The sequence below is a fragment of the Toxorhynchites rutilus genome, chromosome 1 (genome assembly GCF_029784135.1).
Source record: "Toxorhynchites rutilus septentrionalis strain SRP chromosome 1, ASM2978413v1, whole genome shotgun sequence".
Classification (NCBI taxonomy): domain Eukaryota; kingdom Metazoa; phylum Arthropoda; class Insecta; order Diptera; family Culicidae; genus Toxorhynchites; species Toxorhynchites rutilus.
This window is the reverse complement of record NC_073744.1, coordinates 23,378,545-23,405,219: the sequence shown is the minus strand read 5'-3', so window position 1 is coordinate 23,405,219 and position 26,675 is coordinate 23,378,545. Positions and strand designations below refer to the sequence as shown.

Below are 26,675 nucleotides of genomic sequence, written 5' to 3'. Positions count from 1 at the left end.
TCGCCGCCAGACGTCGACGCTGTACCACTCTCATCTTCAATGTCCAATTACAGGTCAAATCGCCTCCAATGCGACACTGAGTGGTTCCTCGGCATGTCGCATTAAATGTAAATTACTGTATCAGTTTTCCAAACCAAAAGCTTTCATTTATGATTCCTGCAATTTCAGAAGTTTGTAAATTTTAATTGCAATCGCAAAAAAGACTAACAAACATTAAATGTCCGCTTGCAAATCTGGCTGGCAACTCAGTCTGGAAGTCCGTGAGGTAAAACGTCATCATCATGCATCCATATGAAATGTCACGATATTGATGCCCGAAAATCAGAAAATCCGGATTTCTGCGTTGTCGGCCATGTTCAGCTGTCATTATGCTCTCAAATGTCATCATATTGTCAATAAATTTGACCGTGTAAGGTCCGCTTTAGAGTTGAGCTGCTGCTTAGATCCTTTTAATTAAGTTCAATTTATGGAACAAACAGACTCGTTCGTACCGTTCATACATTCTGAAAAGGGGGCCTGAGACAGAGCTTTATTTTGAACCGATAAAGTTCTGTCCAAGCTAGGTGATAGAGAATAGAAGCATGTGACATGTAGGTGGTGCGCTTAGGAAATATTTATTTGATCAGGCTTTTGTTGAATTAAATATTTGGTTTGCACTGAGCTCGAAACGAAGAGTGATTTAATTCGGGATGAAAAGCAATATATATTTTATTTCGATCAATTAAGACACAACATACTTTTGAAGTTGTTAGAACAGAAATTGAATTGGAAACGACTAGATACATTCGATGAACAAACTCAACATGGCATTGTGTTTCGAATCAGGCGGATGGCTTCCATGACTGTGGCTTTCTATGTAACTGGTGAAAACCATATTTAATTTTCATCAGTTCTAGTATTCTAGTCTAGAAAATAGGAAACAATCGAAAATCCCATTATTTATTTAGTTATGGCGATTTTAGTGATACGATATATCTTATATGGTTTTGACACAAAACTTCAAACGCTCGAAATTAGTTTCATGTTATATTTAACTAGGGATACCATCTGTCCTGATTTAGCAGGACATGTCCTGATTTTGAGATGCTTTTGGGGTGTCCTGATTCATTTTTCATATTCTAGCATTTGTCAGTATTTTTATAAGAAATTCAATCTTGTTGACGAATCTTATGATCAATTTAAATTTGTTTTGTATTTTGTTTTTCAGCAATTCTTTTTTTTTAATGACTAAAATTTTGCGACAGCGACAGTTACATCTTCCACGAGATCTTCCATCGGTTTTCGTTCAGAGTTTTGATTCATAGCTGTTGCGGTTTGTGCATTTTATCATTTTATCACTATTACAGGTAAATCTGATTTGAAAAAGCATATCCAAACACCGAAACATTCCAAAAAAATTCAATTTGAATCCACTTACGCTCTTATGTAAACTGACCAGACGTCCCGCGTTACGCGGGACAGTCCCGCATTTCAACAAAATGTCCCGCGTAAGATTACGTCCCGCGAAACGTCCCGCATTTGGCAAAAGAAACGAAAATGTCCCGCGATATCAATATATTTCAATATTACAACACGGACGCAAAATCTAGGCAACTGGAGAAACCGTCATAGCGAATACATGCAAGCTGTAATTTCTTTCGCTCGCTTGCATTAGTGTTTGGGAAACCATAGCGGACACACGCAAGGCGTGAGTACTTTCACTCGCATCAGTTTCTGTTCTGCTTTCGCATCCAACAGTCAAGAAAAAATTGTTTGCGTGTGAATGCGTCCAAGCGAAGGAATATTCGCACCCATTTACGCATTCGGCTTGGTGTTCCAGTGATGCAATCCAATAGCATCAGTTTCTGTTCTGCTTTCGCATGAAACAGTCAAAAAAAATTCCACATCACGATAAAAACGAAATGAATTTTATGCAAGGTAACTTTATTTCGTTTTCACCGTGAAATGGCGCCCTCAGTTTTTATTCTGCGTATGGAGTATGGAGTACGAAAACAAAAATGAATCAAGTATCAAACATCTACAGTTGCTTTTACAAGGCCACTCAAATTCCATCGGTTCGTTTCAGAACCAAAAATAAGTTCGAAAGAGTTGAATTTTATGTTAATAACAATTCTATACTTATACTCATCCACCCACACACTAACAAGAAAAACTTTCAGCAATCTTTCAAATCTTTAATTCACGCATTAAGAATTGATTCAGATGCAATTAAAAATAAATGATTACCGAGCCAACGGTAGTCCTACGTCTACCTTGCGGTTATATCACAGATATAACCCACTTCTTGTTTTTATGACGTAGGATTACGTCTTTTGGGAACATATTAGGGAACAAATTGAAAATCGAAAATCGAGCACGTCGTGAAAATTGTCCAATTTCCAACGCTTATTGCTCAGTCATTTCATGATTGATTGATGAAGTTTTTGCTTCAATAGATTTCGGTACTCCATAACAATTTTTTATATAGAACTAAATAATATATGTCATTAAACTAACTATCGAACAATGAAAAATCTCAACCCCTATCCTAACGGAAATACCCACTTCTGATTGGTCAAAATTGACGACACATGCGGCAGGTCCCTAACAGAGACATCAAAACCAAGCTGCCTGGAGGAAATTGGGATTACAAATATATGCAAGTCGGGGGCATTTTTATATTGCAAGTAATGTGACTGATACGATTAATTCCTGCAAATAATATTTAAATTTGCAACATTAATGTGGGTTGCTTTGTGAAATTTCATATAAATGACCGATCGTGTATTGTGAAAAATTTAAAACAAGTGTAAGTGTAAAATTGTATATGGTAGCAGTTGTGTTAAAAATGACTTGATATATGAAACGATTTATTTCAATTTTCATAAATAAAAACCAAGGCGTGTTCCCGCTCGAGAACGGTTCGTTTGGTTTAAGCTGTCTGTTTTTTGTGTTCAGTTTCACCCAAGGAAAGTTTCTACGGCGAGAAAACAGGAAAAGTGAAGAAATATTAGAAAAAGTGATTTCCCATATCTCTACATATAGGATTAGTGTTAGTCCCATCTCGTCTAGGATCACAGAGGGCGATTTTCATCATATCTCGTTCCACTGTATCTTTCATCTGATACGCATCATCCAACGACTGTTTACCATCCTTCTGTCATCACAACTCGGTAAACACTGGTGAAGTAAACAAACAATACCCAACAACCAAACAAAACGGCCCAGCAAATCATTATCAAAGAGTTTAACGATGTAGTTCTTCAAACATATCAACAATCAACAGATGGTCTAACGGAATCCTACGTCAATTATGCGGTCGTGTCTCGGACACAACCTTCCTGTGACTTTTTCTTTTTTCTTTTTTAATATTTTTTGAAAACTTAGAAAACAATCCTGAATTCATCCTGGTTGTTATTTGGACATCAAAATATCAATTGAGCGTGTTGGAGGTCACGAATGGCTTATTCGAATTTTTGAAAATTGCCTTTTTGTCGGAATGGTTTCTGAAATATCCAGCGGATGTAAGCGATGTGTGCAATGAGGTGGAGAGGATACATGAATTATGCCATTTTCTCAACAATATTGAATTGTTTCCAAAGTGCAATGGCTTTTGTAATTGTCGAGCAAGAGCAAAATTGATTCGGTTACGCTGCTCTTTGCTACTTTTTTCAAATGCTCCAGAACTTTGAAAAACAGTTTAACTGTCATCCAACCGCCAGTTGAACAATTAGCAAAGTCAATGGATCCAATTGGATCACCTGTGAGCATAGAATTATGAAAACGTCCCGTTTGAAACTTGTTTGACAGCTCTCTTCATCTCATCTTCGTTGATGCTGACTCTATCGGTTTTCTTTCTATAGTTCTGAATCATCATTTGGCCTGAGAAACAGTCTAAATTGATTTTTATTCGTAATCATCAATCAAACACAAATTTGATGAGGTATTAAACAGTGTCGTGTACGATGTCCGAATGTTCCCTACCACCATCCCAAAACAAATCATTTTTTATCTAACAAGCAGACGTTTGTTTTCCCGTTGTTTCATTTCATTTTAGTCACTTACTGAGGTGGAGTACTTTAATTCCTAAATTGTTCACAATAGAATTGTGGAAAAACAACTTCAAGCTCTAATGTTTCGAAATGTGTATGAAAAAGGACACTGTATTGTTGTCGTAGGTAATAAACGACCAGGGACTGTCAAACTATATGGGCACGTCCACATTATGCCTAATGGTGCCGATCGGTCTGTACCAAACGGCATGTTCGGTTCGTTATGTAATGTGCACGCCCCATCGGGTGCACGAAGTCGTCACGAACACACGAAGCACGATGCCGTCAACGCGTATTCACTTCGTTTTGTTTTGGTTCGACTTTCTTCGATCCGGACCGACTTGTTTCGGGTTGGGTTCGGCATGATTCGAATTTTGACACGTCGGCATGTCCGGGCGGCACGTCCACACTCACTTAAGGCCGTTTTATATTATCAGGCACGTAGCGTAAACGGCACGTACCGACACCGGCAGACAAATACATGATGTATTCATATCATCAGGCATAGCAACTTCTCTGTACGGACCGGCAGCGCAGACGGAGCGGAGAAATGCTATTGGTGATTGAACCGATGTCGTACCGAAGAGCGACGAACGCACCCACACCACGAACTTCGACGTTGGGTTTGTATGTATGGTGCTACTCGCCCATGTAGTTCGTGCCCGGCACCGGCAAAATATTCTTTTCGAGAATTCCTTCATGCATTTGTCTGAAGCGTGCTGTGTATGCCCGGAGCCGTTCCGCTATATATACGCATACACATTTGAAACTCGCGCAATAATATTTGTCTTGCATGAAACGTGCCGTGCCGGTTACGCTACGTGCCTGATAATATAATATTACCTTTATTCGGCTTTACCACTTGTTTTAACGTTGACGACATTGTGCTTCGTATGTTCGTGACGGTTTCGTATATCCGATGGGGCTTCGGCTTCGTGCACCCGATGTGGCGTCCACATCACATAACGAACCGAATATGCCTCCTGGTACAGGCCGATCGGCATCATTCGAGATAATGTGGACGCGCCTTTATGATATCTGTTGGTGGAAGCGCTGCTAACTTACCTATATTTTTAATTTGGTTGAAAATTATACCACTTATTTATTGAAAGCCTTGTCCGAAATTGACCCTCTTTCCCCTACCCAATAATCTGAAAGTTGACGGAGCAGAAATCGCAAGAGTACCTCCAAAGTAATCTTCATTTGATTCTACACATTCGTTAACCCTCCTGTACTCGCGTGCAAAATCATAACACGTATACTCGCGCACGAAGTCACAGACCGAAAAATTGAACTTCTCTGTAATGTTGCCATTGTGTATTTTTCAGGCTTTATTGGCATTTGTTTGAAGAAGAGGGTATGATTGAAAAAAAAAACTCCAAAAAATAAGTTTTCTTCGTCTTTATTATGTTTTAATAGTCATCTAGTTCAGCCTCCTCAAAATAGAATAATTTATGATACTCCAACACAAATAACGAATTTCGAATTTTTCACTGTTATTAATTAAAATTAAGTAACTGAATATAATTCATGGAAGTATAAAGAGCTATAAAATAACATAAAAACGTATCAATCGATTGTGGTTTCATTGGAGTGAGAATTAGAACATAGCATAACTGAATGCTTGAAACAAACATATTTGTTTCACATTTGATGCAGTTGTTGCGTGTTTTTCAGGTCTTTTATCGAAGAGAAGAATGTATTACGACCTTCTAGATAATTACCAGATGATAAAGGTTCTGGAATATAAAGCTTGCAAATTTCTAATATCCTTTGTCTCTGTTTTCTTGGTAAACTAAGAATTCATGCCTTTTTTTAGATGAGGCGTAAAAAGGTGATATAAAAGAATTTCAAGCAACTTGCTTTTCTTTTTCTTGTTTTCTTGTCGATAATGGACAATTATAAAAAAATATCTCCGAAACTGTAACTGTTAAAAATTACCATAAGCTACCGATAAGTTTATAGCTTACTGTTTACAATTATTCCACAAGTGAAATTCTTTCACAAGTGTGTATATGTATGACCATTATATTTAGCATTATATTTAATTATACGAAAGTCAAACATTTATATTTTGCTTTTGAACTTATGAATCTAACAACAAATATATCGACGAATAGTTAATATATGGATCCGTTCAATCCAGTTACAAAAGGAACTGAAATCAAAAAAGAATAGTCCGGTAATGATCCTATGCATTATATTGAATAAATTTCCAAGCCACTAACATTATTTTATTCATTTCAATCAACAATATTCTAGATAATGAAAAAAGGCACTTGTCCAAAAAAGTTACTCCTATACTCGCGTCGGTGTGTCAGACCGAAAATGTTAAAAAAGTGGGACACTTCCCCTTTGTATCAACACATGCGATACGCTAAACGATGACGAACGACGAATAACGAAGCTAGAGAAAATCGCAAAGTCGTAGTTTGATATTTTCTGAAAAATGAACGAATTATTGATTTCTCGGTCTGACAGACCAATGCGCGAGTATAGCAGTGTTAAACAACCTGAACGTAGCATTGTGTTTCGAATCATCAGACGGATGGCTTCTCTGACTGCGGCTTTAACTCTATTTGCTGATAACGCTCTGTGTAGTCATTCTCACGTTGAGTTCACAGCAAAATCAATAGTTCAATAAAAGGCGAACAACAGTTCCTATTCTATCCTATACTATTGCCAAGATCAATCTCCTGCTCCCCCCATGAATGACATTGCAAACCTCCGATTATGACAAAAAGAGAGGGAGAGCACGAACGAACACAGGTGGACTAACTCCATCTGTGCTCGTTCTGAGAAAATGCAGTAATTTGTATTCAGAAAACGGCACTAATTTCGTCGGTGCTCGCAATAAACTGAAAAATTACAACACGGGCGTAGAAAAGGGTGCCCCAAATGTGCACCAATAACGGCATGTTGTAATGGCATTCCAAATCCCACCGGGTGTTTTTGGGGAGCCTTGGGAAGCGGAATTACGATTAGCAAAACACCATCTGTTATGAATTATTGGAGAACTGGATGATTTTCCATGTGTTGTAAGGAGTGGAGAGTAACTGCAGATTCGTGGAGGATAAGGGTAATGGTTCCAAAAATGAATATATTACAATGCAGAGATTTTTCGATGGAAATTGCAAAGGAACCGTCTTGTATCGCTTGGTAATGCAGATGCCTAAAAAAAACAATTTATGTTTCAAAGTTTATGCATATTTTTATGGTTTACGCAATTTATGGTAAATAAAAAGCTTCCAAATGAAAATGTATGACTACTCGAAAATTTTATTAAAAATATAGTCCAAATTATCAAACTTCGCCTACTAAAATCTCAGTAGGCGAAATTGTAATAGAGAAATATTGTCATCAGATGTTTGTAGAATGTAGAATGTTTTTTACCTTCAAAACATATAATCAAACTTGAATTTTGCAAATAATTGAATTTCCTTCAATTCAGAATTTCTCTATTTGCTCTTTTTTAGACCAAAGAAAGAAAAAGATTCTGCTTTATTTGCAGGGCTATAGAAGAACTATGTTTGAGATATGTTTATGTAATCATTCAATACAAACACTTATATACCTTTATTAAAAAATCCGTCATCTAGCAACCAATTCCGAATTAATTTATACAGGAGTGATGAAACATAGGGAAAACTGTAAACGGCTGTTATAACGTTTGTATTAAAAAAAAAGTACTTTTTCCGGATGATGATAAAAAAAACTAAGACAGATAAGTGAGTTTCATAAATTTCCCATGGAAGGTAATTATATTAGATTACTTGCAAAAAAATCTACGCCCTTGCAAGCGGCCATCCGGCAGTTAACCGGAACATTCACCATGGCGGACGAAAACATGCGTGTAAGCATGGTTGTAAGTTCTTTCTTTGTTTTATTTATCAATTTCTTTTCAGTTTTCGCGACAAAATTGTTGGAGTAGGTCTTAAGGTGGGACCAGAATGCCGCGCTATGCGTCGCGAAAATTGTGCTTTGACAGTTTATTTTGAATATGTGTGTTTCCGTATATTCACCCACAATGACGCGTCGTGTCATTAGCATCGTTGTACTAAACTCTGACATTTGTTCTAAACTGCTTGCGTCGAATATGTCAATGTGTTGTTTTTAAAAACATGGACACAACAAGAAAAAGATTTTCCCACGATCTGAAATTCGTTGAAAATGGAGTGTGAAACAAATCTAGTTGAATTTGTGAAAACAAACGAGTGCTTCAGGTTGAAGGAACATCGACTGTGTGAAACCAGCCACACGAGATAGAAAATTTGGACTGATATACCAAATGCACTGACACAAGGAGGTAGGTTACAGTTGAACATTTTTTAAATATTAGGACATCTTATTTGATTTGTTTTTATGCTTTTATTTTGTGGTGGAAGCGTTGAAACGAAAGAGGAAGAGCCGTTACGTGATAGATATTCGCGGAATAAATGTGCTCCAAGTATAGGATTGACACCGATTGCAGCTTCATCATGGCAGTATTTTGAAGCATTAAAGATTTTGTAAACACTTGTCAGCAATAAATAAGGTGAATAAAAGATATAGCTATAATGATATTTAATGTCTTAAATATATATTTTTTATATTGTAGGACTGCCAGCAACTACGACCCTGAACGATCAGTTCTCAGCACAAAAATATTGATCTTCGCGACATTAAGCTGATGGTGAAAACAATGCATGCAGCAAAATCTCTGAAACATGATTCATTCGCAAAAAAAAACCTTGATGAAATAACCATACCGTTATTCATCTGCATGAGACTGTTGACTTCAGTGAGTCCTAAAATGATCACAATTGTTGAGGAATGAAAAAAAAACGCCATGTTATCGATTTTTTAATTTTTTATTCATAGTTATCTAGTTTAATTATCTGTTACATAACCGGTGAGTGTGTCACGTAGCTTATACGAAGCCTTATTGGAATTGTTCTTATTTCTATTTCTGCTGCTGACAAATCCATAAGAAGTATAACTTGAGCACACCAATCTCTCGAATTCATAGAACTTTCACAACCCTCTTCACTTATGAAGTTGTGAAGCGCCGTTGCGATTTTCTCCACCAGATGCATCGAAGTCAGGACATAATCGCGGTCTCTTTGTCGCATCAGCATACCAAAAATCCTATTCGCGTTTCTAGTTCCAAAGGCAAATTCACCATCTACGGTAGTCAGTGTCTCGCATATTATTTCATTATTTCAGGTAGTACGATGACGGCTGCTCTCCGATGTCGGTTCAGTCTTTTTCAGTTCCAATTTTTAGACTAGCTGTAATCTGCATACATAGAATTATTGAAATGAAATAAAAGATTCACTAGTTGATTGAATTTGTTGAGTGTTTTACTTTGTTTTTGTTTACGTGAAAAGTGGCGATGCGAACGCTACATTGTGATTACGAATCAACAGACTGCGTCAGGCAAACGCTTTAGTACATAACGCAAGCAATGACAGCTGATGAGAAGCGACGCACAACGCGGCATTCTGTTTCCACCTTTACGCTTCATGTTTGCCCAGAAATTCTCGATGAAGCACAGCTGTGGGGGATGTTGGGCGACCAGACGACGCCAGATCCGGCCAGAACATTATCGCCCATGCGGAGGCGACCTGGCGTAGTGGTAACATCCATGCCTCTCACGCTAAAGGTCACGAGTTCCATTCTCACTCCCGACATTCTTCCAAAAATGGAAGTAAAAGTGACGAACCAGCCAAATGAGTTGAAAGTCACTTTAATACAGATAAAAAAAATCATCCCTTATGGTATTTTTTGATAAACAACGCAACTTCCGACAGACATTTCGTACTATAAATTTCCCCGTTCACGGCCAATCCGGAGCTACAGAAGAGCTTCTTTGACATCCCCTTCTCGCTGATTGCCAGTCACAGAAGCACCTTCTTGGGCAACTTGGTGTGTGAAATAAACTTCACTTCGGAACCCACTTCCTTGTGGGGGTAGTAAAATACGAAGTGCCGTGCCAGCCATTGCCATCCAGGACGAAATAGATCTCGTCGTCCAACACCACCGCGTCCTTTGGAGCTTCTTGTCGCACAGTGTTGTCGGCGGTCCGGAACGGGTCTTTCATTCGATGCTCTGATTGTTGTCCAATAGTGCAAAGATGTTATAGATGCCGGAACGGGCGTATCCGGCGTCCAAAAAAGTGCCGCACGATGTCCGTTTCAGACGCGGCGAGGAACCGTTCTTTGAATGCACACACTTCTGAACGGAGTAGTTTCACTGTTTCTGCCATTACGGTTAGAGTTCGACTGATAAAGTTGTCAAATTTTCTCTTCTGACGTCAGTGCGTGTGGAGGTAAACCCATGAAAAATCGGGAATTTCTGTTCTTTTTTTTAAACGTTAGGATGCCTAATAACGGGTGTTGAAAAAAAAGCTGAGAATTTCTTCAATCACACATAAAAAAATTTGCATCGATTTCAGTATTTTTTATTAATAACATAATGTATTTTCTTCAAATAAATGTCAGTGAATGTTTGAGTAAGGGCCGTGGTCTGCTGTTCGACGCAACTTTGTCGCGATGCTCTCACAAGAACGTTGTACGGCACTTACGTCCATTTTAGGGATACAATTCCGGATTCTTGTAGTCAGTTGCTTCGTGTCCTTGGTCCTCCAATTGTTTTTATACACTAGGGCACTGAGTGAGCCAAAGAAATCCTCTATTGGGCGGCACTGGGGCAAGTTTGTTGGGTTACGATCTTTCGGCACGAACGGTATCTTTTTCTCCTCAAGATACGCCAGCGTCTTCTTGGCGTAATGGGAAGACGCCTTGTCCGGCCAGAAGACGTACTTCCCATCCGCCTGATGCTCGTTTAGGAACGGCAGCAGGATTTTATCGAGGCACTCTTCTCGATAGATTTGTTGGTTGATTGCCAGACCGCTCGGCTCAAACCAAGGCTTTGAAATGCCCCGGTCGGAAATGGCGATGTACAACATAACCTGTTTTTCAAACTTGTATTTCACTTCAGGCGGTGTGGATGACTTGTCGCTGGAGTAGTAATTATCATTTCCTGGAATATGCGTTTTGAACAGCGGAAAATAGCTTTCGTCATCCAAAACGAAAGACGTCCCGCGGTATTTTTTGGTCATCCACCGACACTATGATTTAACCCGTCTCAATCTGCTCCTCCGTGTACTCCGGCGACCTCGTATTCTTCCTGCAGACGATTCCTTCCATCTTGAGGGTCCGATGGATCAATACGTGGGAGCAGCCATATTTCCGACCGGCGTCACGCAGGCTGGTTGCGTCTCTGTTGTCAAACAGCTTCTTTAACGATGTCTTCCTCTGCTTCGTCATTATCGTCACCGGACGACCACTTCCGACCTTCCGATCTACGTTCAGGGAACCCAGGATACGATATACCGTACTGACAGGTACATTTTCTTCCTTAAAATGTGCCACCGTGAACTTTTTCCTTGCTGGAAATGCGTTTCGTAGAACCATACAATGCGTTCGCGGAGCACGTGCTGTTTCGACGCCATATTTGCTTTGACTAAATTCAAACTAGCAAAACCAAACACGCCTACTGTTTCTAGGGAGCCCAAAGAGCAATTTTCTTGGAGAAAGAAATTTTTACGCTCTTTATTTGAGTTACTGAAAGGTTTTTATTTAACACCCGTTGTCTATATTATGTTCTTTCCATAATCTTGGATTGTCTATTCAACCGACATTCATCAAAACTATTACTATTACTATTACTATTACTATCAAATGGTTAGCCTTCTCCTTTCCGTTATAGTTTTGGCTTCTATTTTCATTAATTCAATGACATCCACTAATACTCCAGACGGTATGCTGATCTTCGAACACAATAAATAGACAGTTTGAATAGTAGGTAGAGTAAATTCATTTTTTTTTTCAAAAGGTTCCAACCATCCTGTCCGTGATACCTAAAATAAACACACCATATTATGCTAAGAAAAACTAAATTAATTTCCGAATAGTGCAATAATGCACTATTCAGCTGTCCAGTTTCTTCTTCAGATCCATAACAATATTAACTTGATTTGGACTAATTAACTGTACATTAGTTTCGAAGCGCTCGGCAAAGAAATGCTTCGAACACACGAATTGCTTGTTGTTGACCTCTTGATCACAACTGTAATATTTTTTCCTGCAATGAGGAGCTGACACTTCATGTTAAGGCAAACGCAAATTGTTCCGTCTCAATATCAAAACTCCAACTCCCGGGAATCAAAAATAAGCAAAATTTGTCACGTCACAAATTTTGTTTATGTAAAAAATCTTCAGCTCCTAATTGTTTTTGGCGCAGTTCGAGCATTTCCAGTTCGTTAATACAACTGCAACTCACTTTTTTGTTTTACGATATTGACTCTAACAATTGCTATCTAAAAAACTATCAATATTCTTTGTGATTAGCATTGAGCAAGTTGTACAATATCTTAGGTGGTACGAATTCAGAACTGTGACGTCAACAGCTCGCCTCCATCCGTTACTGACGATTGGTATAGGAGAAGTGTGTAATACGCACCCCCTAAGCGAGAATGGGTTTATCTTGACCGTGCTCTTAAAATTTAAAATAACAACTACGTCAGTACGTAGATTAGTTAACCCTCAGTCATCTGCAATCGTTCTGTATTTTAGATACTGAATAACGGGCTACGAATTTTATTTTGTAAGACGCCCAGTTCTAAATTTCCAATCATACGGTGTTAAATGGCCCAGCAGAAGTATAATATGCCCATGAGTCGTTTCTCTCAGAGACTATAAAGCTCAGAGAAACAGCTTGTATGAATGAGAGATTCCATCAATCCATTCTCTTCATGCTCACCAGCGAAGAGAAGAAATCGTTTCTCCGGTGAGCGTGTTTTCCCAGTATTCGTGTATCAATTCTTCAGTCCGCGCTCTTGTTTTCCTGCATTCTCGGAGCACACAATATAGATGCCAAATGTGAAGACATGTTTTCGTTTTGAAGACATTTAATTTTGTGAAAACATACTGAGGTCATTTCGAAGTTTGTGAAAACAATTGTTTGTGTGATTTATCGAACATGATTTAGAAATATCGTGATGGTTTGCTCATTTTTGTTCATTATGACATTTGAAGACATTTATTCGTGCCATGCAAAGATATTTGAAAAAATCATCTGGCATCCCTCACACCCAAGCTATTTCTCTCGTGAGAATGTTATCCGGCCCAACACGAGCATATTGCCCCGATCGAGGGTATACCATTCTGCCCGATGGTAAGCTGATGCGGAAAATATCAAATTGAGAAGGAAATGAATCCTTTCTTACCATTTTCTTCATCTGAGATATTCACTGGGGTAATAAATATGACCCACAGTTATCGCCTCTGAATCGGTTTTAAGCAACAAAAACGTTATAGAATTGATGTAAAAAATTACATCGAAAATCGCTTCCAAAGAAATTATTTTTCTTATTTTTTTAAAGAATGTTACAAATGTAAAACTTGCATGGTGGGATTCTATCATTGACTAGCAAGATTGCCTGTATCCATTGCATTTCTATTCTTGCTGGTTTACGAGAAAATCAAGCGGGTCAAATTGCCCGATAGGTGCGTTTTTGACACATCTCCTCTAATATCTCTAAGATGAAGGCAAGCTTTCTCCAACAGTAGAAAATTGTCCTAACCACGTCCTTGCAACTGCTGAGGAAAGGGAAGGAATGTTAGTTCGACATTTACTTAAGAGAGATGCATAGAACTCTACGACCTCTCATAAATATCTCGGGAATTTAGGAAATGTGTTAGTAAGGTAAGCCATAAGATACACTCAGGCAATGTTATTGGCGCAACTTATGATTATTATCACTATTACTATTACTATTACTATTACTATTACTATTACTATTACTATTACTATTACTATTACTATTACTATTACTATTACTATTACTATTACTATTACTATTACTATTACTATTACTATTACTATTACTATTACTATTACTATTACTATTACTATTACTATTACTATTACTATTACTATTACTATTACTATTACTATTACTATTACTATTACTATTACTATTACTATTACTATTACTATTACTATTACTATTACTATTACTATTACTATTACTTTTTTTATTATCAATATTCTTTGTGATTATAGCAAACACAATGATTCGAGAATGAAAGTGCGGAAACGGGAAAGAGAACGTCACAAAAAGACAAAATAACAGAATGTAGTGGAACCTGGGGGAAACTGTGTTGTGCACTGAACGGTGAGGCAGTGACGCAGTGCGAGATGGAAAATACTACACTACATAGGAAAAGTATTGTTTTTAAATGTAAAAGTTATCAGATGAAATGAACGAACTACCGTTCAGCGTTCAAAATCAGGAGGGCCCTACTGACATTTTAGCAGAAACTGAAATTTTAGTATTATTGAGGTGTTTTAAACTTAATTTCAATTCAATTTTACTTCTTATCACGTGGACCAAAAACGTAAATGAACGAAGTCAGAGTTACAGAATCGATTATTCGTTTGACAGAAAACATTTGACAGTGCATGGGAAAAAAGGTTGCAAGTTTTTTTTCCGTGTAAAATGCACTTGAAAAATAAATTTGATTCACTCTATATGACCTATATTAAGACAAAATTTTTTACGCTCGCTTCCTAGTTTTAGACGAATGAAGTGTTCAGCACCATAATTGTGAAGAAAGTACAGGCAAACTTTTTTTTGTGCGGGGGATAGGGACCGCACAAAAAAAGTCGCATAAAAAAATCGTGCAAAACTTCACCAGTAGCTTTAAAAAATCGTGTTCGGTACACATTTTGAAAAAAACTTTTTTTGTGCGGTAGATAGGGACTGCATAAAAAAAGTTGCCCCCAAGAAAATAACTCAAATCCACGCCATTCATCGTTCAATTTCCTTTTGTTTCCCTGCTTTGCGATGGAACACTTTGCCTTTTCGGTTGCGAGTGGTTGTTTTGTGCTTTTAGTTGCATGTGGAAACGTGTTGCTGTTAGAAATCATGTCATGCAAAAACAAAGAAAAACATAGAGAAAGAAAGACAAAATCTTACTGAGATGTATTGATAAATATCTTCAAATATTTGTTTCATAAAAAAGGAGGGGAATGATTTCAGAAGTGGATAATTCAGATGCAAATATGCTTTTTTCGCACTGAAATGCATATAAACCATCGAAAAAAACTAAATGGACGATAACTTCGTCAAAGATGCTTCTTTTCATACACCGCACGAAAAAAATCGCACAAAAAAATTCGCACAAAAAAAACCGCACAAAAACAGGTTTCACTGTAATTACAATTGCTGAAAACAGATAACATTACATGAAGTTGCTCTAAAATTCAAACATACTAAACATTAGAATACTTATTCTGATATAAGAAGAAAAAAACTTTTAGTTCGTGACATATTTTTTTTATTTTTAAAGGATGAATGTAACGCGAATCATATATATTGGAAATATGTAATTATTTTCTGTCTACTGTACCGAATCCTCTTTCAACGTTATTCGGTGACACATTCAATTTTGTACCATTTGAGTAACTGACTATTATGCCGGTGAACTTCCTATTTTCCTGGCTACTAATACAATCATAGTTTGACACAACCAAAATCCGTGAATCTTCCCACCTTCTATTCTTCATCTCGGACGCAGTGCACCAACATTCAGAGAGCTTCACAGTGTAACTGATTATATCGTAGATAATATCCCGAAAGAAAGAAATTCCATAACACAAAGCACACAAATTTGCTTATCACATTGGAACGGATCCGCCTCCTTATGGTACATTTGTCAAGGTATTTGACGTAGATATCACAATGAAAAAATTAATGAAATAGATGGTCGTTGTTCGTGTCGTGTATACCTTATCCAACCTCCCCCACCCCATCATCAAATAAATTAACTGGCGTTATCAGTGGCTATTTTCGGGCCATAAAAAATGGCCCTAGATTCAATCAATCAGTTTGCCGAAGCCGAAAGTCTTTGTCATTCATCATCGTTATCGTCATCATAGCGTCATCATTATCATCATCGTTGTCGTAATTTTCCGCCGCCGGTCCATGTTGTTATGTGGTGGGTCCAACCACAGTAAAAAACTGTTTCACTTCGCCTCGGAGGCATTCCGGCCGCAGATTTATTGCTTGCGATAGAGAATTATTCATAATTTTTATGTTCAACTTCATTTTTATCTCCCCACGCAAGTCTGGAAGCAGGGAGAAGCTATAAAATATTAACAGTTAATGTGGTTGTGCATTTCCCGAAATAAGAGTATAAATTTATCTTGTTTTTCTCCGCCGCATCCCTTCCAGGTTTCGCTGGCTTTTGTTTGGCGGAGCAAAATTATTTCGAATTTCACTAACCGCTCAACTATGTTTTATCTCCCCCATCCCCCCAATAGTGTTCCAGCGGAATTGAGCCCGAGACGAGTTACAGTGGAGAAGGACACACAAACCGTTCGTGATGACCGATAAAGATAAATGTATCTTTATTAACGCAATAATTGCGCTGCTGTTGGCTCATATTTGCGGTAAGTATGAAAGATAGGCCCCAATGTCGGCTAATAAAATGAAGATCAAATTTATTTGATTGTGGATTTTCCGTTGGTTTATGGCAAGGGTTGGATTCGATTTCCCGACCGAAGTTTGGCTCGTGATGACCGGATCAGTTGCGGAAGCGTAAAACTGGAGGCTTTGTCGAATCCGTACATTATTTTCTGGTAAACTCTGAAAGGTTTTACAATCCATTTCCTAGCCTTTTCTTAGCCGCAAAATTTATAGAAAATTCAGAAAACGAATGAGGTTTTGCTGATGGCTTGTGCTGCACATAGGAAAAGCAATCACTTCTCCAACAATCAACTTTTTTTCCCATTACTCCTCCCATTCGGTGATGAATGTTTGATAAAATCTTCTCGTACGCTTCTGTGATTCTCGGTCAAACAATCGGCAACTATTTCTCGATTACTTACTTCAGAAGAGTTGAGCTGATTTCGGGCAAGTTCGCCAATTTATTCAGCCGGAAGGAAAGTACGTAAATCCGGGTCGAGACCAGCCCAATCAGCAATGTAGCAATGGAAATTTATTGCTCACAAGTGTAGCAGCGTTCAATTTTCTCTTCTATCCGAATGTTTCCATTCATCCTCGGATCGGGAAGATAACAATTAATCTTACATTTAATTACTGGTCGCTCTATTTATCAACGTTAGCTTCAGATCTTTAATGCCTCTTCGAATTTTGCCATCCAGCTACAAACGTCATACGACAATGCCTCCACCCCCCCTTTAAGAGCGGGAGATGGTCGTAAATAACTCACCTTCGTCCCGTACCACGAATCATCTCGTCTCAGCCTTCGGTTTGATCCTGATTTGGACATTCCGAGAACGATTGTCTCGGTGGTTTTGTTGGAAATCCGTATACACACAAACACGCATGGTCGTTGTCGTCGTATGGGCAGGAAGCAGTAGGGCTACAACGAAAAAGAAACCAGACAAAGGGAATGACGGAGGAGAATGTTGCTTTTGTCTCGCATCCAAACACGATTTGTGTGTCACATGTCATAAAAACAAAACCCTCAGTCAGCAGATTTATTCTCGGGGTATATATTGTCCTGTTTTGTTTTTTTTTTTGGTTGGTAGGCCAATAGGAGACGCCAATGCGACCGAAGTCGTGAACTGTGGGCTGATAGTCGAAGATGATTTCGAACACTGTGAACAATCATTGGACACCATCACTACTCTATAACTAACAAATATTGTTGAAACCAAATGTTTGTTTCGTTATTTATTGTTTACATCAAATAAAATATATAATAACAGGCATTGAAAGCTTTATATATTTATATTTGTCTAGATATATTTTGTAGGATATAAAATACTGTACTGTGAAGTACCGTAAGATAGAGTTCTACTACAACACTTTATTGATCGTTTTGAGTATGGTCGTGTTGAGCCCGAGTTTCAAAAATTAAGGCCAATTTGAAGTCAACCGACTAGCAAAGATAACTTGACTCATCCATCGTTTGTAATATTTGACATTTCAGTCATTGTTTATATTGTTTTAGTTAAATCTTCGAGGTGGTTCAACTGCACAGGCATCTCCAAATATAGTTTTACGCCGGGAAACATAAACTTATCAAATACATCAATTCGTTAACAAGACCCAAGCCTCGTTGTACCGTTATGAATCATATTTCGGACACTCTTTAAAAATAACTTTAAATTCTTAATGCACTGATGATGTAACTATAAAATTATTATCACAATTGATTCTTTAGAGCAGGGATTTTCAAATGGTGCTCCGCGGGAAAGGCCCTGGCCGGGTAAGGGAGTAAAAAGTGCCCCCAAACCAAATAACCAGCTGTATGGAAAATATTGTATAGGGTACTAAATAGAACATTTTGGCAGTGGTACCATATATTTGAGTCCTTATATGATACACCATAGGATCTATGGTGAAAAATGCCCCTTTTCGTTTTTTTTCACGCCATTCTCAATAGCTTTGAGACAAAAATTTAAAAAAAATACTGAAAGTACGTCTTACTAAGGTATCAGAGATGAGCCAGCCTTCGGCTGGAAATCTCTTCAATAAAGAAAGAAAGACAAAATCTTACTGAGATGTATTGATAAATATCTTCAAATATTTGTTTCATAAAAAAAATCTAATAATAAAAAAAAATTAAATACGCGGGACAAAAAAGAATTTATATATTTTCTGGCATTTCGAAATTTTGAAAAAAAAAATATAACTTTGAGACCCACTTCTGCTCTAATTTTGCGTTCGTATGTGTCTTTTTTTTCTACATGTGGCTTAATTTTTTCCTGAATTTCTAGAGTATTACGAGACACAACAATAACTTTCTTCATCGTCTGCATTATTATTGTTATTTCTTGAAATCGATTATTATTAGGCTGTCAAAAAAGTCCTGCGGTATTTTTTTTTGAATTTTCATTTGTTCATAAAATTAGTTACAATCATCTGTTTTAAGTCAAATATGCGCCGTTTTGTTCGATGACTTGTTCCCAACGAGATGCCAACTTCATAATACCCCTGTTATAGAAGCTCGCTTCCTTACTGGCAAAAAACTCGGATAGCCAATTCTCACAGGCCTCTTTTGTGGCTAACTTCTGACTACCTAGCTCTTTCGCCATGGACAAAAACAGGTGGTAGTCACTTGGTGCAAGGTCCGGACTATACGTCGAATGCAAAAGAACCTCCCATCCGAGCTCCCGGAGCTTCTGGCGCGTCACGAAAGAAGTGTGTGGCCTAGCGTTGTCCTGATGGAAGACAATGCGGCCTCTGTTTATCAAAGATGGCCTCTTCTTCATGAGTGCTACCTTCAAGCGGTCCAGTTGTTGGCAGTACAGGTCCGAATTGAGCGTTTGGCCATAGGGAAGCAGCTCATAATAGATTATTCCTTGACAATCCCACCAAACACACAGCAGAACCTTCCTGGCCGTTAATGAGGGCTTGACCACCGTCTGAGCCGCTTCAGCGGGCTTCGATCACGACCGTTTGCGCTTCACGTTGTCGTAAGTGACCCACTTTTCATCGCCAGTCACCATCCGCTTCAGAAACGGGTCGATTTTGTTGCGATTCAGCAGCGATTCACATGCGTCGATACGGTCAAAGATGTTTTTTTTTGCGTCAACGTGTATGGCACCCATACATCGAGCTTCTTTGTGAATCCTAGCTTCTTCAAATGGTTAATAACGGTTTGATGACTTATCCCCAGCTCTTGGCCGATGCTACGGCTGCTACTATGCCGATCTTTCTTGGCTAATTCAGCGATTTTGTCGCAATTTTCGACGACAGGCCTTCCGGAGCGTGGCGCATCTTCGACGATCTCTACACCAGAACGAAAACGTTGAAACCATCGTTGTGCGGTGGAAATGGAAACTGTATCGGGTCCATAAACTGCACAAATTTTATTGGCAGCTTGAGATGCATTTTTGCCTTTGTCATAGTAGTACTGTAAAATATGTCGGATTTTCTCTTTATTTTGCTCCATATTTGCGACACTATAACTCACGAACGACTTAACCAAACAAAACACTGTCAAGGACTATATTATAGCGCGCAAAAATACCTTTCCAACAAGCTATAGTATGTCTCGAATACAACTAGAACAACGCGCTTACAACGACACCTCGCGGAAATACCGCAGGACTTTTTTGACAGCCTAATATATTGTATTCGTGGTTTTCAATTGTGAGATTAAAATTAAAAAAATAATAATAATTTGGATTTTTTTAAGTGTACTTCTCATTAATCCGAATGATCTTTCCACAAGGACTTTATTTTTTCTCACAGAGCTCTATCGTACCGCTGACTCCTATGATTTATTTAAAATTTGATAAATCATCTAAATCCAATGTAAAGATAATCTCATATATTTCAAGATATGAGAAAAAAAAATCTTTGTTCAGCGCAATGCTCTAAACATACCGACAAAATTTAGACTTATAAAAAACAACATTAAATAAATATAAATGGGTCTCTAAATTTAAAATAAATTAAAAATGCCCAAAGGACAAAAATACATTTTTTCTCCTAAAAATTCAAGAAAAAATTATGCTACATGTGGAAAAAACAACACATATGAACGCATTTAAAAAAAAATTAGAGTAAAAGTGGGTCTCAAAGTAATTTTTTTTTCAAAATTTCGAAATGCCTGAAAATATATTTTTTGTACCGCGAAAAACACTTCAAAAATTCTGAAAAATATCACATATATCTAAAATAGATGTAGGAAGAAATTCGAATACAAACTAGAGTCGTACTGAATCTCAAAATAAAAAAAAAATAAAGTTAATTTAAAATTAAAATTAAAATTAATTCCATTTTTTTTAGTATTTGATTTTCCTATGGTGTACCATATAAGAATATAAGAACCATATAAGAACTCAAATATATGGTACTACTGTCAAAATTTCATATTTAGTACCCTATACAATATTTTCCATACAGCTGGTGATTTGGTTTGGGGACATTTTTTACTCCCGTACCCAACCAGACCCTTTGGAAATATATAAAAAAAAAATTTGTACCGCGCAACACTGAAAAAAATCACACATTAGATTAGATTAGAAAAGCCGTAGAAACACATTTAAATACGAATTAGAGTTGTACTGAATCTCTAAAATCAAAATTTCAAAATTTCAATATTTTTTTTAGTACTTTAATTTTTGATGAATTTTTTTTGTTAATTTTTCTTGATACACCGTAGTGAGATGCTAATTCAGTATTTTTTCAAATTTTTATCTCGAGTCTTTTGAGGATGGCGTGAGATAAACGAAAAAGTAAATTTTTAACTACAGATCCTATGTTAAACTACATAGGGGTTCAAAAAAACCGCCACAATTTCTTATTTAGTATCCTCTACAATATTTACCATACAGCTAGTGATTTGGTTTGGGGGCACTTTTTACTCCCTTACCCGGACAGGCCCTTTGTGCTCCGCGAAGTTATAGCAAATGCTCCCACTTGAAAACCCATCTTGAAAAAAAACATTCTTTAATTTAACTTCAATGGACATATAGTTATTGCACAGAATACAATATTTTCAAATAAATTCTCAACCCCAACATATGATTTTCGTTGATCGCTGTCTAGAGAGTCGCTGAATAAAATGTTGCAGAGTCACGTAATTTATTTCCCCGTTCGATGCAACGTAAACTGTTGCATCATTATCGCTATCCAGTGATAGACATTCGTTTAGCCGCACTTGAAAAAATACTTGAAACACTTACAAAACAACTAGGAATGTTCTTTTTATCGGGATACTTATTTGCTGTAGTGATAGTATATTTAAGTCACTTTTATTGAAAGGACGTGCGTCACAATCACACACACACACAAACACACACAAGGCGGCATCGGTGGATATAAACATTCAAACGTCGTTTTTTCCCGAGACATACGTTTAGCCGCAGGGCATAAAAATCGAGTTTTCGCATAATCACCAAGCCTTTATCTGTGTTTTTTGAAAAAATACTTGGGAATGTTCAATTTACAAGATAAATATTAGATGTGCAACGTAAGAAGTTTAGATTAGATTAGTGATTTACGTAGAATTTAAAGGAATGGCGAAAGGTATTCTATTGACGGAAGAGGGGCGGAAAATAATAAGGATATTCAGTGAACAAAAATGTTCTAATCGCTCGATCGTAACAAAAATTGGTCTATCTGAGAAAGTGGTACGGAATTTCTTTAAATAGTGCCAGAAATATGGGATATAACGACCAACACTTTGCGTCTTAAAGGTCTTAAAGGTCGAATAAGACACGAAGCAACCAGGAAACGATGTCCTGCTCATACATGAAGGCAGAATCGGTTGTTCCAGTAACGAAGAGGCATATTGCGTGCATCTTGATTGAGTCACCAAACATCATGTGGAAGAAACCTCACGGGAAGCCGAAACTGACCGCCACCCATAAGCAGAACCATCTTATTTTCGCCGGGCAATACATGGAATGGAAACTAGAATGGAGAAATGCTGTATTTTCCGGCGAAAAAAGTTCAATTTGGATGGTCCGAACTGTTACAGTTGCTATTGGTACAATTTAAGTCAACGGCATGCCGTAAGATCGAAGCGAAACTTTGGGGGCGGAAGTTTGACAGTGTGGGGAGCCGTTTCCTATCACAGCAAGCTTCTCATTTGTTTCATTTTCACCCGAATGAACTCCGAAATGTATCTTCAATTACTGGAGGACGTTTTGATTGGCCATATTGAGAATAACGCTACCGAGGATGTCGTTTTTTCAGCAGGATTATGCATAGATTCACGTTTCCAAGCAATCGAAGGCATGGTTTGCCGAGAAGGACATTCCGCTTCTTGAATGACCTGCTGGCAGTCGATTGCAATACCATAGAGAACCTTGACCGAGATGGTCTATGCAAACGGATGACAATTTGACAACATTTCCAGTCTCAAGGCAGTAATTCAGGAATGTTGGGCTATAATCAATATGGCAACACTATAAAAGCTGTCTGACTCGATGCCAAATCGAGTTTTCAAAGTGATCCGAAATTGAGGTGGACATACTAAATATTAGCTACCGATTGGACTCGAAATTTGCCGCACAAATTTTCTTTTATTGAAATTTTAGGGTGCGGCTAAACGAATGTCCACCCTGATTCCACATATTTGAGTTACTTAGAAAATAAAAAGTGAATTCATACTTTTTTTAGAATGAATTCGATGAAAATAAACAATAATCGTCTTTTATGAGCGTACAGTTTTGCTCACAGAATTGACTTATTTTTAAAAATATTGAGGAAAAATAGGGTGCGGCTAAACGAATGTCTACCACTGTATTACTTGCTCTTTTTAAAGCCCGATTGAGTGAACAGAAATTACTTATTTCATCCAACCAATCAGAACGCTAATTTTATATTTAGTTAACGCTGGAAAATATCCAGCTATTCAATAGCCAGTTTCAAAGAATGTATAAGTTTTTAATCCTGCATTTGATTCGTGTATCACGTGTATGTCATGTGACGTGTATTTGAACTTTGCTCGTTCATTCCCCTCTAGTGTTGAAGACCATTTGGGAAAAAGTTTTTGAAAAAAAATTGGCCTTGAGAAATGATATTTTTTGCATCTCGCTGCCACCCCCGTCTGGTTGCTAGCTTGACGACTGTCGAACAGTGAAATCATCTACAAAGATCATTCGCCTCTAATTAGTTGGTTTGGTGTAGGCGCATATTGTGCTATCCTAATTATGTTTGTGATAGGGAATGCATAGCGTAGTTTTCATTCACTATTACATATTCCATCATCGAGCACATGACACTACCTTAAACTTTTTAAACTTCTTCTTGTTCAACGAGATGAGTAAACGTAGAAGATGCGAAATCCGAAATATCAGGCTTTTTGACATAGAACTATGTCTTTGATTTCTATATAGGGGGGTCACTCTACGAAAAATATAACGATTCATCATTTAACCAGCATTTTTTTTTTGCTTGAAACATGAACAGTGAATATAGTCAAAAGAGATAACAGTTTGACGATTAGAATGGGTATGTTTTCTTTCGATTGTACTAACCACTTGCTTCCGTTTCCGATGCAATGAGCAATTTTTTTGCCTAAATTCGGGTTATAGCTCACAATGTGAGTTGATGCATATAATGAACTATTCTCCATTTACCGACAATAGGCATTTATCAGTTATTGTATTGTATGTAGCCCAATCAATTCGTGCTCAATTCACGTTTTTATCGTGTAGGTTTTGCTACTAACAATTTATTTAATTGTGGTCCAGGATGTCATAATATCGAGCATGTTGTTTGGTTATGTTTGGTTATGCAATTAATTGATTTGACTGGCTGCTGATTTAGAAGATCGAAAGGGTATACTCACGCATATCAGCTTATGATAGCTTGAGTAGTCGTGATCTTAACACACTACGGACCGCTCACGAGTTTTCTCGTGTTTCGCGTTCCGTCTGTTACGGATGGATCACGAAATAACCCGTGTTTTCTACATATGAAGGCTAAATACTTGATTTTTCAAGAATCTGACAAGGCCTACCGATGGCTCTCCTTCGTTTCATCCACATCGAAGGAAACGATCTCACTTGTGGAATCCGAACAAATGAAGTGTTCAAGTTTGCCCCAGAAGGTGCGGTCCCTCCTGTGTTAATATTATGCTTCCCATATATGTCTTCCTAAAGGTGGCCGTACACTGTTTGCCCGGAGGTCAAATATTTGATATATTTTGACAGATAAAGTTTGATTTGATATTTGTACAAACACTATTTTGTTTGCCACTCTTAAATATTCAACAGTGTTAAACAATGTCAAACACCGAACATGGATACAATCGACTGAAATATTCAAGGTAACCTAACCATGTACCGACAGGTTCGAAGAACAGACTAAAAAAGTATTCGAGGCATCCAAAAATTGAATATTTGCTTGTTGTGTTTTGTGTAGCATATATTTGATCAGTACACGTCGACCAAATTTTATCTGTCAAAAAGAGTCAAATATTTGGCTTCGGTCAAACAGTGTATGAGCACCCTAAGAGAGCACTCATGGCCATAGAATACTCAATATACACTGGTGGACATAAGTATTCGTCATGAATTAATTTATCGCATTTGTATTACATACACAAATAGTCTGTGATATAAACTCAACTGTGCAGGTGCAGTAGATTCTGTGAAGTGTACTCAGTAGAAACAGTAGAAGTTTTCAATGATTTACCCTGCTTTAATAACTTTCAGGAAAGAAAAAGGCCGAGTTCCACATTTTTAATTGGACAGAAGTATTCGTCACGTTGAAAAAAATGTTAATTCATCGATCCCTAAAGATCTGGAAACACTGTAAATGAATGAAACTGACACATTTAATCACTTTTGTATATTTTTAATAAAAATCGGCTGCGTTCGTATAATTTTTATTCCGTGGTAACAAAATGGGCTGGAAAGGTAAGGAAACTACGATGGTGAAAAGGAAAATTGTTTTGAATTTGTTCAAAATGAATAACACAGTTTCCGAAATAGCTAGGAGTGTTGGTAGGCCAAGAACAACGGTACAGGATATTATCAATCGTTATAAGAACAGCGATAACTTCGACAAAAAACCTAGGACGGGAAGTCCTTGCAAGTTAACGGATAGAGAAAAGCGAAAAATAATACAAATTATTGAGAAAGAACTGAAAACATCTTCGTCAAAAGTGCGAGGAGAGCTGCTGGAGTTCAATGGGCAAGATGTTCTTTCCAGAACGGTGCGCAGAGTGATGAATAATGCCCAATATAAAGCCCGTGTTTGTCGTAAGAAGCCTCTTATTAGCAAGGTTAATCAGGCTAAAAGGTTGAACTTTGCGAAAGATTACCAAAATCACCCGATTAGTTTCTGGAACAATGTGTTGTTTTCCGATGAGGGCAAATTCAATGTTTACAAATCAGATGGAAGGGTATTGGTATGGCGAAAACCGGATACTGAGCTGCAGAAGAAAAATGTTCAAGCTATCGTGAAAAAGGAGGTGCATCAGTCATGGTCTGGGGCTGTATGGCAGCATCCGTTGTCGGGGAATTGGTATATGTAGATGGTATCATCTACAATAGCAATATTCAAATATTTTGAAAGAAAATATGAAGAAAAGTGCTGAAAAGTTGGGTATAGAGAACAATTTCTACTTCTAACAAGACAACGACCCTAAACATACTGCGGAAGCGGTATGCCTCTGGCTGCTATATAATACACCCTATCAGCACAAAACGCAACCCCAACCACCGGATATGAATCCCATAGAGCATTTGTGGGATGTTCTAGATCGACGTGTACGTGAACATCATGTAACATCACAAAAGCAGCTGAAAGATATTTTTCGTGAAGAATGGTATAAGATCGAGCCTAAAGTATGCGAGAAGCTGGTACACTCAATGACAAATCGATTGAAAGAGGTCATTGCACAGAAAGGATTAAACACAAGATATTAAATGTCTAGATAATTTGTTCAGAAATGTTCTAAGTGCCGAATACTTTTGTCCAGCTGAATTTGAAGATAAAGTTATGATTTTTGTAAAATAAGCTAATTGTTTTCATTGTTTTGATTTCCCAATAAAGTAAATTTATAATAAGACTATATTGTTTCACTTGAATAACCTTCGGAAGTGGATTGGAATAATATCGCTTAGTAAAAAAACATTCGTGGTAGATTCATG

At 37.5% G+C, this 26,675-nt stretch overlaps 1 protein-coding gene across 2 annotated transcripts in view; it reads left to right on the top strand.

Annotated features, from left to right (window-relative positions):
• The window catches only part of LOC129769870 (uncharacterized), a 348,536-nt gene that overhangs the window by 35,846 nt on the left and 286,015 nt on the right, over nucleotides 1-26,675 (top strand). For both annotated transcript variants that reach the window (XM_055772387.1, XM_055772379.1), the window contains one exon: nucleotides 16,404-16,532. In XM_055772387.1, coding sequence (XP_055628362.1) covers nucleotides 16,466-16,532 — 67 coding nt within the window. In that variant the 5' untranslated portion in view covers nucleotides 16,404-16,465. The remainder of the gene's footprint in view (nucleotides 1-16,403; nucleotides 16,533-26,675) is intronic.